Raw genomic sequence first — 15,373 nt, forward strand, 5'->3', positions numbered from 1 at the left:
AAAACCAGTCCCAGGTGCCCTCCCTGTGCTCAGGAAAACAGGCAACAGGTTATCCTCAGCATCCTAGTTACTTCTGAACCAGCAGCAGCTGCATTGAGAGATGAGCACAACAGCTCTTAGTTTTGGAAAAATCAGTGAACAGGTTTGGGAACTGTTAGCACATAGAGAAAACACACGCAAAGAATGTACAGGAAACATAGTAATGGTTTTGCAATTCTTGCATTTAATTACTTCAGCATGTGGGTTTTTCTTGCTATTCAGCCTTCCCCTTTCCATTGCAATCTTTTGTAGGAAACTTGCATAAATAAACACTTTTCCCAGACCGGTACATAAACCAGATACACAGATGCACAAGCTTTTTTTTTTTTTTTTTACAGTTTTCTTAAGCCTTGGTTTCTCAACTTCTTAGGAGAGAAAGTGTAGTAAGAACCCATGATGCACTCAGACCCAACCCCCGAGGGTGAGATGTGCTCAGGGGAGAGGACTCCATGACGGAAGAACATGACACCAACCCTTTACAGGAACTACCATCCAACTTGGGCAGGAAGTGAGAGGCACAGAGCAGCCTCCCAAAGAACTCTGCTGTCTGCATGGTGTTGTCAAACAGCACACCAGAAAGGTCTGATTTTTACTGTTTCAGTCTTGGCAAAATTGTGCCCTTTGGAGAGGAATCAACAAACCAAACCAGACCCGGGACAGATGTAACTTGCTCACCACCCCCCGCTCCCTTCAGCTCACGAAAACTTGAGACTATTCAGCCCTTGGCCTCAAGTCAGTGAAAGACTGTGAAAGGCTCGAATAATACAAACTTGACAAAAGGCAATTCAAAAGATGGAAACACAAAGGGTAACAAGGTAAGAACAGGTAAAAACACGGGAATAAATGACACTGAAGGCGTTACACAGACACACACATTCAGGAGCAGGACCTTCCTCTGCAGCTCATAGATTTGACAGTGAAGCACAAATCCAACGAAGTCAGGCCAGCACAGGTAACATGCATTATTATCTAGCAGGCTTCGGGATGTCTAATTACTTTGTATTCTTGAATATAAAAGAGCTCAAAACTTATTAGTTCAGGAACTTCAGAGAGAACAAAGCCTGTAGGTAGCCTGAATTCCCCAAACTGGAAAAAAATTTCAACTAATTGTGCTGGTAGGAAATATCAGGTGACATTATTCAAGGGGGTTTCTACCTGCATCCAGGCCGCTTGCAGCCCCAGCAGTTCTGTGTTGCTTCAGCACACAGCAGGTTTGTGTGGGCTCGTGTAACTGCGACACACTCGGTACCAGCACAGGGGAACAGCAGGGCTGGGCTCCACAGTGCAGCTGCTCACAGAACTTGGGAAAACAGTGCAGAAAGAAATTCTGGGGAGAGACTTTTTGATGAAGCAGACACTACATTTTGTAATTCGCTGTCAAAGGACTCAGATGCATCTGGTTAATTTGGCTTTAAGATTCCACAGGCAGAAACCGCAGCACAAAGCCCCAGGGCTCCCCTTCTCATTTTAGGGGCAGCTGCTGGCCTTTCCTAGACATGAATCAGTCCTACTGACCATCTCCAAGGACACATGACCTGTGAGCTGGGGGCAGGTTACCCCAGAACTGCCATGCAATGTGCATGAGAAATCAGCTATGCAGGGGGCAAGCACTTCCTACCACAACTCCTACAGTCTGGGGCAATGGATGTGTGCTAGCATGTTAAAAGTAATACTCCACAGTTAAAATGTCATTTTCCATAGGAAAAATGTTCCCTATACCTAGGAGCAGATCTAGGAGTACGAAAGATATCTAAGCAGATGCAAACAATTGTAGCCACAAACCATCAAAAAAGAAATCTCAAATTAAAAATGAAATTTAAAACCAACTTAATTCCAAACAGTAGACAAGCCACCTACTGAAGCAGGCTCTCCAAAGAGTAAACCCAGGTTTAAAATATTACACACCACATTACTATCCAGCTAACAAAAACAAACAGCATCCCCCCCAACAAAAAAAACCCAGCCAAACTTTACAAACAGGATACAAACAGATTTCCTCTTGCAATAAGGATACTGGATAAAAAGTTATGGAATACACTGTGGTATGTTTACAGGGAGGTTGTTATTCCCTTCTGCCTAGTGCCTTCGCTCCACCAGCTTTTGTTCTGAGCTTGTGTTCAGTTCTCCCAGATGTGCTCCTTGCTTGGAGCAAGAGAACTTCCCTTTGTCTGTGCAGAACAGGGTCTCCAGGAAGCAGGTGAGGACAAAGCTCACGCTTCTTGCTGCTCCAGTCCTGTGGTGGCTATTCCACAGCACTAAGCCAGTTACAGATATTCTGAGTTCAAGAAGTTTCTATCTCAGAGGCCTCATCTATGAAGTTAGCAACAGGACTAAGGAGCAGGAGTGGAAACAGTTTATACTCTCCATTCCCATCCTCTGGGAGGAGAGGTGGATCACCCATTCCCAGGGTGTCCAGAGACTCAGCCTGGCTTGCTGGAGCTGTGAGTGGCACAATGGTTCCACTGCCTGATGGAGACTGGAGAGCAGGTTTCTCCTCCAGGGGAGGCAGCAGAAAGTCTTTTGGATCCTCCATCTTTCCTGCAACTTCACCTGAGGGTTGTTCTTCAAATAAGGAAAGCAGAGGGTTGGCCCTGTACTGGATCAGCTGCATATCTGAGGGAAAACAAACAGTTCAAAGTGTTTCACTAAGTGAAGGCTCTTATTCAAGGCAAGAAAACCTGGAGAGGCTGCTTCAGACTTGGTGCACTACAGGAAAGCCTCAAGATGGGCTTGGAAAGCCCCTACACCCATGGCTGCCAGAGCTGAGCCAAGGCCCTGTGTCTGCAAACATCAGGGTCTGAAGCCCACTCCAAGCCCCTGATTCCCATGGCATGTAATGGCAGCACTGCAGTGGCAACCCAGCAGCACTGCCCCTGGGGGGGTCACAGCACTGCCCTTGAGGGGGGGTCACAGCACTGCCCCTGGGGGGTCACAGCACTGCCCTTGAGGGGGGGTCACAGCACTGCCCCTGAGGTGTCACAGCACTGCCCCTGGGGGGTCACAGCACTGCCCTTGAGGGGGGGTCACAGCACTGCCCCTGGGGGGTCACAGCACTGCCCCTGGGGGGGGTCACAGCCTGCATAAGAGATACTGCCACAAGGACATTTGCAGTTCTGCTCCCCATTGTGGAACTTGTGTCATGTTTCTATGTGAAAAAGGAAACAGTCAGCACCACCACAGGGCACAGGGTGGGCCTCTTGAGGCACAGCTTCAAGATCAGTGAAACACCCCAGTCTTCACAAAAATTTTAAACTCAAAGAAGGAGATAAACCATATTACAGGCTACAAAAATTCAATTTCAATACCAAGTTTTGGAAGAGTCTGGAGTGGAGCTGTCATAGTGCTCAGTGTTCCTTCCTACCCACCTTTGCTTCCTGCTGTTTCCCTCTCACTCGCTCCCAGACCTTCAGTGCTCTCTGTCAAGTTTTCCATCTGAAACAAAGCAGACAGAGAGTTAAGACAGAATGTTTAACAACAACAAAATTGAAGTCTTTACTGACTGGTGAACAGAATTAGAGGTGAAAGAGAAGGGAAGAGAGATGGAGCAGCTGAGGAATGAGTCCATTGTTGCACACGAGGGCCTGCACACTGCTCTCAGAAGGACGCACAGTGAAATACAGACAAACTTAACTTACTAGGTCAAAAAAGCTTCTGACTAGCAAATATTTGTTTTACCTTCCAAACCAGAAACTTTATTATAATCTGTCTTGTTGGGATAACAGTAAAACATGATTTCATTATGCAATTAAATTTTGCGGGTACCGCTTAAACACAGCTGCATTTTACCTCAGTTGTAGCATAAACTCTTCTGAGTGGGAAGTCCTAATTTAAATATTATTTCAGGACTACAAAAAAAAATAACACTTACAAGAGGTTTTTTTAATAGTATGATTCAATTTTAGGAATTGGACTAAGAGAAGTTTGTGCTGAGCTTCTGTATGTCCTCTAAGGAAATCCCATACAGCCACATGCAGAACAAATATGGTGTATTGCATTACAATTTTCATTTAGTACTTTTCCTTCAGTCTTCAGACAGGCATTTTGAGTGTGTGACTACACTAGGAATGCAGGACTGGAAATTATCTTGAGATCCCTGTTAAATTCCTACATGCCAACACTGATAACTGACACCCTGGGGTCAGCCAGAAGGGATGAACTGGCAGTTTCAGGCTGTGCCCCAGCCCCACCCTCATGCTGCATCCCACAAGATTCAGCTCCCAGAATTTGCCTTTCCCACCAAAGAAGCAAATGTTACTCTTACATTTTCCATACCAGGCGGTGTTTCCATCAAATTCATATCCAGGGCTGGCAGCTCGGGATTAAATGTCTGAAAATAAAACCAGACCATATGTCAACTAATAAAGTTCTTGAAACAAAACTGCAGAGACTCCTGAAGGGATGGTAGGAACAGCGTGCTGCTCCTTCCACTGAAGCACAGGGACAGTGGCTCCTCCATGGGCCTCCAGCCAGGTGCTTCAACCTGTGGCAGTAAACTGAGGTGACAGGAGAAGAAAAAGTCACCGTATTTCCCAGTGATTCCAGGAATACAGCTGAGTTTCACTCCATATCATAAAGCATAATCAAACACACAATCAGGATGTGATGATATGTGACTGAGGATTATGAAGGACAAGCAAGGCTTCCCCCTTGACTCATGTAGAACAGAAATCCTGCATGACCTGGGAAAGGCTTCCAATGTTACCCTGAACACTGTAAATGCCTACGAATCATACTATCTGTAACTATTTACTTCTCAGGATGTTCCCCCTCCTTACCCATTACAACATGGAATAAACCAGTAACATTTTATGATGCAACTTAAACAGTATTTTTCAGAAATCATAACAGTGAGAAGACACTCACATCGCTGAATGCTTCGGCACCGAAGTTGTACTGCTTCCCTGACAGCATTGCTTGGAGCTCTTCAAGGCTGGCATCAATGCAGTTCAGAAAATCCTGAATTTCTTCTCTAAAAAACCAAAATGACATAGTACTGTAAGGCACAGTTAACAAGCAGGTTGCTTACAATCCAGAATAACCCAACAGATGAAACCGCATTCCTGCATCACCTTTCACTCCAGCTTTGAGGTACAGGTGCAAGGAAGACCACATGAACAGCAAGCACAGCGACAGCTACCGGGTGAAAAAGCAGTTCCTCCCTCCACACCTACTTCCTCCCTCATTTTAATATCTGGTGAATGTTCTCAGATCCCAGCCTGTACACCAGTATGTGTTTAAACTAAGGTCTGATGGTTTTCCCCTGAACAATAAATGACAAGCAAAGGGATGGAAGTAATCTGGGCCCGAAGGAACTCTACCTACTTTGAAACATCAGCTTGTTGCCAAATTGGACATGTTTCCAGGGACAGTGGGCAGGAATTGAAGGACAGTGAAGGAAGTGAAAAGATGGCTGCAGGCACAGTGCCCATACCAAGTGTCTTGCTGTGCCCTCAGCTCCTCCTGTACTGAATTCTCAGCTGTGAGGAACGGGCAGCTCCCAGTGCCCAGGAGGGAAGGTACTGCAGAGCCTTCAGATTACACAAGTGCTGGGACACCATCCCAGACCTTCCTACCTGCCACTGACCACAGCAGGAGAGCTGTAGGAGCAAGAATCAAAGCAGGTTCCTCGATCCAGCTCTCCTGCAGCCGCAGTGACGGCGCTGGCAAAGCTCAGGGGCTGAAGCAGAGCTGGGAGCTGCACATAGGTGGTGTGGAGTGGGAACCCACAGCCTGCATCCCTCATCCAGGGGTGCCTGATCTGACAGGGCACCTGGGAACACCTCTGCACGAATGAGGGGTAGAGAAAGGAAAGAACACTGAGCTGACACCCACTGGCCAGTGGGACAATCCACATCCAGGTCCCAGGAACAAAATGGCCACAGTGCATGCCCGAGATCAGTGCCCTTCACCTGCTGCTTGGCAGCTCCTGGCAGTGCCAGCAGTGGGCTGATGGGACAGACTGACCTTCACAGGCCCTAGGATGAACGCACCAGCAGTCAGGCACACTAGTTACCACAGAGGTGACAGGGGAACTTGCCCTTTTACAGTGTGTGATGCCAAGCCTTGGCTTTTTCAAGCCCTGCTAACAGAGGCACAGGGAATTCACTTCATCAATGACAATTCAAAAGTTGATTCCCTACATTCTGCCAAACACATCCTCCAAAACTCCAACAAGACCCCACAAGGTGATGACAGTGTAACAGTTTTCAGAAACAAGTTAATACCTGTCCAGCAAAGGATCATTTTGATTTCCAGAGTTGTTCTCATTCAAGATGGAGTCAATCACTGACACGGGGTCCTCTGGAGCATTTGGCTGTGCAGTATGGAGTTCCACAGCAGCACTGCCTATTTCACTGGATTTGCTGACATCATTTACAGGAACTGGTGGGACAGGTTCTGCACAATTTAACTCACTTGGCTGTGATACTTGACAAAGAGGTAAGCCGGGATCCACAGCTGCCTGTGGCTCTCTGAAACGTAACCCCAAGAGAAACAACAGGCAGGAGAATTCATCAACTGCATTACTATTCATTTCAGCTTTAGCATCCCGAACCCTAATAACACCAAGCCAGTCGAGAGTTCAAACAATGAACTGGTTTTTAGAAAAAGCAGCAAAGTGTCTTCCTAAAGGCAGATGAGGAATTTCTTATTACAGCTTATACAGAGAGTACATATCAGGGCAAAACACCCCATTTTCCCAGGCTAAAAGCAGCAATATAATACATGGAAATTAGGCAGGAGGGAAACTCCTAGCAGACAGACTCTCGAAAGAAAAGATTCCAAATTGGTCCATATTTCACTCTGGGTGTTATAAACTAAATGGGTTTTCACTAGAATCTGCTGCCACACAGAGGATGTCTTCCCTAGGCTATGCTTAGTGAGAGAAGTACTGAGACTGGAGATAAAACTATACATCTTGATTTGTCTGTCAGTAACCTACATACATTTTGGATTGTTTATTAGTCACCTCTATATGCATCCAGGTCCCTGTTCAGCCGAAAAGTCAAGTATGTGCTTATTTGTTGAACAGGTAGAAAAGCCTCAGCAAATCAAACCTGAAGTGCCCATCAGCCTGACAGGCCTCTAGGCACTCCTGAAGAGACACAAGCTCTGACCATGACCAGTGGTACATGCTGTAAAAAGGAGAGCCCACAACAGGCCTGTCATGCACAAACGGTGTGAACGTTCAGAGAGGCTGTTTCCCGGAATCCACATGGAATCGCCAACATTAACATAACTACCAGTTAACAACCCAAGCATAAACATGTGCTTTGGACACACCTGGCTCTGCCACTCGTGTGTGCCACGGCGAGGAGGCCATCAGTGGCATTTTCCAGGGTGTCAGTGATATCTCGGATGATGAGACCTGTGCCACTTCCATCCTCTTCATCTGCACTATGTTCGGAAAAAGCCATCTGCAGATACAGCACAGAATGAGTAAACCACAGGCTCTGACCTTTTTTTATTTTGAAGCCCCATTCTTCTTGCAGCTTCTCTTTCCTGTTCAGATTTTATCTGTGACCAGTTGTACTGATTTGCACAATTTTACAGCCAGAGCAATGCTCTAAAGCTGCCCATTGCAAAAGGGAGAACATTTGATTACAAGATTAGTGTATTTGTAGCTACAGGGTAGACTGGTATCCCCAGGTATCATTCTGTTCAACCCACTGCCTCTTTCCCTGGGGACACTTACAGCTTGGCCACTCTCCACAGGTATGCGGACGTACTGACGGCTGTACTTGGAGGGTGAAGCACCTGCAGCGTCTGTGAGAGACCTGAGAAAACCAACAGCTTTAGTACATTGTTAGTTCCACAGGAAGGAGCTGCAGCAGTGCCAAATACATGCAGTAGTAGTAAGGACAATCATTCTTTCCCTCCTAAGAAGCCTGGCTCTTGGGAATGTGTGTCAGGAAGGGCACTGCAGGCAGTCTGCACTACACATATGCTGCGTTTGGAAGAAGTCAGTCACATGTGGATGTTTTGAGAGTTACCACTTCTGATAACTGTGCCCTTTGGAACTGAGTATGTACAGAATATTCTCTCCCCGCCTATTTTTTTTAGTGGTAAGGAGGAAAATCTTTCTTTTGTGCTTGATTCAACTTCCATCAGCTTTCTCATGTTTGAATATACAAGTAATAAAAATATACTTCAAACACTAGAAGCCAATTTATGCCTATAATTCACATCTGACACGGATCTGGGACCTATAAAGTAATTACCTTTTTCTTTTGACCCCAACAATGTAATTTCCTCGCATCAAACTTAGTATAAATTGAAGAATCTAAAAAGGAAAAACAAGGGAAAAAAACCAAAACCAAGTGGTCAGCATAGCAATCCTAATATCAAATTCTTAATTAAGATTTTACTATAAAATGATGCAGTTATGTGACTGAAATTAACAAGTAAATTAAAAATCCATCTGCAATTGTATCTTAAGAACCAACACAAGAGTTACAAACCGCATAGAACTTATCCCACTTCCACAGTTGGGTTTTTTTTCTGAAATGCAATATAACAGCACAAGTCACTAGAGGATTCCAGACCAGAAACAGCTGAGGGATAAACCAGAGAAAATTTGTTCCAGTGCGCAAGCTCCTACAGTTTCCAGGTTCCATATTCACTTCACAAGTGGTCTAAGTGTGTCCTGGTCCAAGATCTTTCACAGACTCGGTTCCATGTGCCTGCAATCTTGTGTTCTGGGCTCCTTTACCATGCACTGCCTCCACACACTGACATCTTACTATGACTTTTCCTTAGTGCTTTGCTCGTGGTTCTTTACTGTGCTACTTCTGGGACACTCAGGAACTGTAAACATTTTCTTTCTGCTGTATCAATACAGCCTGTTCAGCTCTGTGTCATTTGTCATTCTACATAAGCAAAGAATGCCATGAAGTATCACAGAGGCAGGAATAAGGATGGTAGCACTGAAGATGCTGCAATGGTACCTTAGACAGCAGCTTCTGTTGTTGACTGTGCTTCTGCCTTAGAACTGCCACTTCTTTCCACAGGGCCTTATTTTCTCTGCAATGCAGAATAAATCAGAAGACAGAGGATGAACAGAGTTTACTTTATATGCTCTAGTTTTACAGCTTTCAAACTTTCACAGTACCTTGCAGGACTAATGGCAACATTCCCTCTATGGATAACTAACTCAGGTAATCCAATCCACTAGCATAAACTCTGGGTTAATTTAACTCCATTTTCCATCAGGCAGGACCAAACACTCAATAAGTGCACCCTCATCCTCTGCTACTCCACCAATAATCTCAATCTGAGGTATTCCTTCAAAGCCTCAAAGCTGTCAAATAAAGACTGTGTGTTACACTCAGCCTGTTTCCAAGCACCGACAGCCTCAGGACAGGCTCAAAGGTGGTGTTCAAGGTGGTGTTGGGTTTTTTTAAAGAAACAGAGGGAGTAAGGTATCTCCTGAACTCTGGTTGATACCTGCTGGCATACCAATGACCTAAATGAATTACCATTGCCTATATGAAGAGGATCTGTGGGAACAGAGATGAGAGGATGTGCAAAGTCCACTTCCAATTAGAAAGAAAACCAAACACTAATTGTCCCTCACTGCATCTAACCCTGTTTGTGTTCAGAAAAGGAAATGTTTTGATTGCCCTAAAAAGCTGCTGGCAACCAAAGTGAAATCTCAAGACAGTCAACAAACTCCCAGTCTTAATCTCCAGTCTGTAACTGAATTATAAAAACAAACAAGATTCAGTATGTTGTGTGGGGTGGAATGGGCATTCTTAGGAAAAAATACAGCTTCACCTGTTTCCAGTCCAAATGAAACCCATATTTAGCCAAGCTCCACCAGATATAAGCCACATTTAATGTATGAGCGCCTCCGAAACAGCTGAGTCTACCTCTTCATATTAGCCAGCCTGACATCCATGTTGTTCTGCTGCTCTCTCATCTCCTGCACCTCGGACAGGACTTTGTGCAAATCCTCCGTGCAGACCTTGAGATCCTCGGTTCTCACTGCAGACACCTAAAATAGGTACACATGCTTTACTACAAACAGTGCCTTGCATACTCCTTGCTGCAGGGAGAGTGCAGTCAGTCTGCAGAACAGGTACAGGCTCTGCTACGACACCAGGTAACACTGTAATTCTTACATGTCACAAAACATCAAAACTGCTATATGTGACAGTCCTTAGGACAGTCTGCACTGTATGAAAAAAACAAGATGTCAATGAAAAGATGAGATTACCACTTTGTACCTGAAGACAGTAGATTCATGACTGTAATTCATGATAAAAACCACTGATTCAAGGGGCTTTCCCTGGGGGCTCTCTGCCCTCTAGTGTCACAGGCAAACACCAGCCAAAAGCAAAACAACTGACAGTGGAAGAAGAACAAGATGATCATATTCTTTCTGGGTGTGAGTACATCTGCCAGCAGAGGAGTAACAAATTTCCATTAAGTTCCTGGAGGATGAAGGTGTCAAGTTAGATGCATTCTACTTGATCTGAAAATTTGTCCCACACCAGCTGAATTGCAGATTCCCATATTGGTGTTTCCTCTATTACCTCTCTGCTCAGCGATATTCCAAAGCTACAGAGACTTGTCTCCAGAAAGAAGAGTCCAATCTGCTCTTCTGCCCACAGCAGAATCCGTGAATGTTGCCACTTCAAATGATGGTGGAAGAGCCACCAGAAAGCAAAAAGCTCACCACTTCCTTCCTGCACTTCTATGTTAAACATTTTCCAGTTCCTTCAGGAACTCTCTCTGCAGCGGGAGCATTGTTAGCTATGACACAATTCAGGATTTTGAAAAAGACAGGTCTAGTGCATCACAGCTCGGAATGACACATCCAGGTTTTGTGGGCATCATTTTAAACATCATTTTGCCAAATACTGACTATGATGGAACCAAACAGAGTTGCACCAGATATCCCTCCTAACCTACAGCATACTGGGAGTTTTCTTCTTATTCTACTAAATTCCAAGCAGGAGGTGAAAGCATCTGGGATTGGCCTGCTGAGGTGTAAGATAACTTCCACACAGATTGGCTAACAGATCCCGTCTTCCAAAGGGCAAGGGGATGGTCAGAAGCAGACCTATGGTGTTATAAACCAACATCCCACTCCTTCATGCTGGAACAGAACACAGCTGTTGTGCAATCACTCCTCAGACATGACTAACTATTTTCTTAACACAATCCTGTGATGCAAAGGATGGACTGAAGGGTCTGACAGTTCTCCTCCCTGTCTGCAGTTTAGAAGCTTCACTGTTTGTTGCAGGTAATAACTTATGCTAATGTACCCAGGGTGCATCCCAAACGGAATTCATGGCTGTCTGATTTCTTTTCAACACACCATGTCTCCATGGGGAAGACATTCGAAAGATGCAGGCAGCAGGTGGGAATTTCAAATGCGGCCAGCCTCTAAAATAAGGCTCCAACTAAAACATTCTGCCCAAGTGCATGGAACTGCTCTTCAGTCTCCAACTGGCTAATTAGGGTGGTGAGGCCCTGGCACAGCCTGTCCAGAGAAGCTGCAGCTGCCCCATCCCTGGGAGTGTAGCAAGTCAGGTTGGACAGGGCTTAGAGCAACGTGGCAAGTGAGAGGTGTGCCTGCCCACAGCAAGGGGGTGGAATGAGATGAGCTTTTAAGGACCCTTCCAACTCAAACCATTCTGGGATTCTATGAAGACACACAGGCTGTCTGCACAGCAGCAGAGCTAACAGTGAAAGGGAGTAAGTAAAGCAAGTCCTGCATTCAAACCTGCATTCCTGACAGAGACTTGAAATCCAGTTTATAGCCAATACTGGAATATGGCTCCATTCCAGGCAGTAAAACAGCAAGAAAACTAATAACTGTTTTGCAAAAAAATCACTAATATTTCCTGTGCAACAAAGAAAATGTTTCACCAACCTATTCAATACTTTACATGGATGTCCTTGGCACTAAGCAGAGCTTTTGCCTTTTCGTCTAGAACACTCCACCCAGGGCCCCACCCCTGGGACACACAGTGCCACACCTGTCGTCACTGGCTGCCTGCCCCAACACGTGTGGTGCTGGGACATGTGTGGTGCTGGGACACGTGTGGTGCTGGGACATGCGTGGTGCTGGACATGGGTGGTGCTGGACATGGGTGGTGCTGGGACACGCGTGGTGCTGGGACACACGCTGCTCACACGGGGGGAGCACTGGCCTGAGCCAGCACCGGGGAATCGATTCTGGCTCCGAGCAGGGGCAGCTCAGCGAGGAATCGATCCAAACACAATTGCTGCTCTCCAGCCTACCCTGGGCTTTTATTACCCTGGGCAATGCAGCCACACCTGACGACAGCATAAAGAAAAGATTCTGCCGTTCACATGTCAACATGATGTATCATGATACTCTCTTCCCTAGGATATTATGGGCAGTAGCGTGTCAAGAGAAGATGAATATCTGTGCAGAAACAGGTCAGACAAGGCCTGAACGTACAAAAGAAAACCAGAAAGTGCTCATAGAGATGAAGCTTAGTGGCAACATAGTTTTGGAGGAACACTATAATTTATGCAAACTCACCCAAATGAAATGATTACTGATGCCCTTGCTAATTTTCAATGAGTGCCAAATGAAAATGTATTTCTTTTGTTTCTTTCACTTTGTGCCTCTCTCCGAGTTGGAGACGCTGACAGAACTGTAGACTGTGATAAGCTGCAATCAGGGATATGAGCTATGTGGAAAGGGCTCTTGTTTGATGGAGATGCAGAATGTGGTCCTATCCCAGTGCACTGCCAACAGCAGGGAGGGTTTTGTCTAAGCGCTGGCACGAGGAGGCCCAGCTAAGCACCAGCATGGCATCGTGAGGGAGTTACTAAGGCTTGCATTCAGGATGTACAACCTTGTTTCCCATGACATTGGCTGGCTCTGAAACACCCATACATGCTGTTAATAAGCCACTTTTCATGACACAGTGAAGTAAACATTGTGCTTAGACTGTACCTTGCGCTTGATGTTTTCCAGTAAATGTGCCTTCCCTTGCTTGAAGAAAGGGTGCTGGAATTCAATGACTGAGCTCTTCTCTGCTGTAATGATACCATTCTCCAGAGCAATCACCTTCCTGAAACCATCTGTGGAGAGGAATCAGCAAAGGCATTTCTCCCAGTACAAAGCTGACTGTTACAACATACAGCTAAAGAAAACTCCAAGGCTACCAAAATATCCAAAGCACCACAGTTACTAGGAGCAGAAACTATGAAAAACAGCCAAAGCAGCTTTTGCTGGTGCTCAGTGATTTCACTGCTTTGATCTTCACAGCTAGAGAACGTGTCCACAGTACCATGGAATGCCCTGGCAGGCTGCACACACAGCTGTGTGGCAGAGGTCACCAAGTGTCCATGGGCAAGACAGTCACGTCCAAAACACCACAGCAGTTAGTTAGAAATGAGATTTGTTATGACATTTTACACAGAATCTTGTCCCAGTGCAAGCAGAGGAATGGTACACCTTCCCCTTTCATCCCTGACAACTACATATCAAAGCAAATGCTGTCATGCACCACCATGGTCTACAGAATAAAACAAGATAGGGAAATTAGTTCCCTGCCTGTGCAAATACCTGCAGCAGAGCACCTTCTCTAAGTATGGAGAATTGTTTGCACAAAGTGAGACATTGCTAGCTCTATTTCCATCACTGTTTAAGCACCACAGGGTAGAGGCAGGACAGAGCTGACAGACCAATCCATCTCTCTCCTCGCTCAAGTTTTTAACACAGTTAATGCATTCCAGCTTCACTGTGCCCCAACAGTGTTGGCGTTACAGAGCCAGGATAGGTCCACCAGGAAAAGGAGGCTGCCACTGCATTGCATGTCTTCATAGGAATATTTGCATTTTCACATTTACCCTGGCTACAAAGGAAGTGACAATTGTTTCTTTGGATTACCCTTTGTCACTCAAGTAATAGGGTCACAGAAACGGCAGCACATGACACAAAGAACTGCATCTACCCTCTGTCCAAACACTAAACAGGTGTGCTTTCTCTCACATCTGACAAAATCTATACAAGCATCAGCTAGAGAGACCAGGCAACCTACTGGACATGGACAGAGAGCTCCTCCCTCTCACTCCCAATGAAATTCTAACTAAGGCAGCATCTCCTGTGCACTTTGCCCCTCCACTGGGCCCAGAAGCTTCTGCAGCTATTCCTGCTGGGTGTTGCAGTCTCTCTCTCACAGCACCCCTTTGCCTGGCTACGCTGTACATGTGCTATAAAATGCTGCCACGTGACGCTCACAAGCACAGAAAATGTAACGAGAAACATAGTCCAGCTCAACCCATCAGCAGGACTGATCAGGTTCCAACACAGCAATGCAAGCAAAAGCAATGGCAGCCCCAAATCCAGGCAATTTTTTTCACATTCTAGGAGTATGGGTGTATACACAGCCTTTGCTCCCCAGGGTACACATATGTTTGCTGCTACATTAACAGCACCACTGGAGCCCAGGGAACCCCACCCTGGGGGGTTCTTACATATTCTTACAGCTGTTGCTCTAAAGGACTTGGAGCAGAAACACAAAAACCAAGCTCTACCATCAGTGTTTTCTTTTGCAAAGCAAACTCAAGGCCAGAACCCAGGTTTTCAGGGATGAGACTTGCCAAGTCCACTTGCTTGTTTAAAGAAATCCAAAATGAAGCCAAGGAGCAATGAACTTGGCAGAGAGAACACGTAGCAACAGCTGATGCTTACACATGTTGAGCTGCCGTATGAAGCTGGAGATATTGTTGTGTTTGAAGTACTTAGGGAGCAGCTCCTTGGCAAACCTCTGCTCATCCAGAATGCAGAAATTCTCGCCATTCTAGGAAATAAACAGGAGTAACAGTTAATGAACAAGCACAGCCTTCCTAAGATGTTGCTCTTAAGTGAAGACCATAAATCAGCAGAGACGAGCAAAACACTTCACCGAGGGAACTGCCTGTGGGGATACTTCTCAGTACTTGGGACTGGACTAAAAAATTTTAATACAGAGACACAGTTACATGGAATACTTCTATTGAATAGGGATTTTCTTAAAGCCCTGATACTTTGATCTTAATCCAAAGCAAAATTGTTCTAAAAACCTGCTCTCCTTGTCCACAGGAAACATAAGCATTGCTCAAACACAATGGAATTCACACCACTAGAGAGATTTCATCTCCCTTCATCAGTCTGACCAGCTCCTGACAAGATTATTCCATTGTACGTGCTGCGTCATCACTAAAAATAACCAAGTAACGTTGCCGTTAGTTGTCTGAAGCAAAAGTTCAGACAACACAACCCAGCGGTGACCAGGGGTAAGTGAGACACCAGCAGTCCCAGATTTATCATATGCTCAAGATCAAACTTCCTGGAAGAGGCCAG

General features: G+C 45.5%; 1 protein-coding gene across 1 annotated transcript; it reads right to left on the bottom strand.

The window, feature by feature from the left end:
* Window positions 1-203: 203 nt before the first annotated feature.
* LOC127469363 (heat shock factor protein 3-like) lies at window positions 204-10,027 on the bottom strand. The gene is made up of 9 exons (XM_051783549.1): window positions 9,909-10,027; window positions 8,259-8,320; window positions 7,733-7,814; window positions 7,321-7,454; window positions 6,264-6,509; window positions 4,903-5,008; window positions 4,301-4,366; window positions 3,405-3,471; window positions 204-2,652 (listed from the first exon to the last, which is right to left on the bottom strand). Exons 2-9 carry the CDS (start codon window positions 8,294-8,296, stop codon window positions 2,321-2,323), a joined length of 1,071 nt encoding a protein of 356 aa, XP_051639509.1. The 5' UTR covers window positions 8,297-8,320; window positions 9,909-10,027; the 3' UTR covers window positions 204-2,320.
* Window positions 10,028-15,373: the final 5,346 nt, after the last annotated feature.

This window comes from Manacus candei, unplaced genomic scaffold (assembly GCF_025592945.1).
Source record: "Manacus candei isolate 608988 ecotype Guabito, Panama unplaced genomic scaffold, ASM2559294v1 h1tg000003l, whole genome shotgun sequence".
Lineage (NCBI taxonomy): Eukaryota > Metazoa > Chordata > Aves > Passeriformes > Pipridae > Manacus > Manacus candei.

Excerpts from the sequence above, each read along its gene's own strand:
- LOC127469363 (XM_051783549.1), bottom strand. The coding sequence starts at position 8,296 with ATGCGAGGAAATTACATTGTTGGGGTCAAAAGAAAAAG. Across the intron at positions 7,815-8,258 it reads GTTGGGGTCAAAAGAAAAAG|GTCTCTCACAGACGCTGCAG; the intron begins GTAATTACTTTA and ends TGGTTTTCTCAG. Across the intron at positions 3,472-4,300 it reads CACCGCCTGGTATGGAAAAT|ATGGAAAACTTGACAGAGAG; the intron begins GTAAGAGTAACA and ends GCTTTGTTTCAG.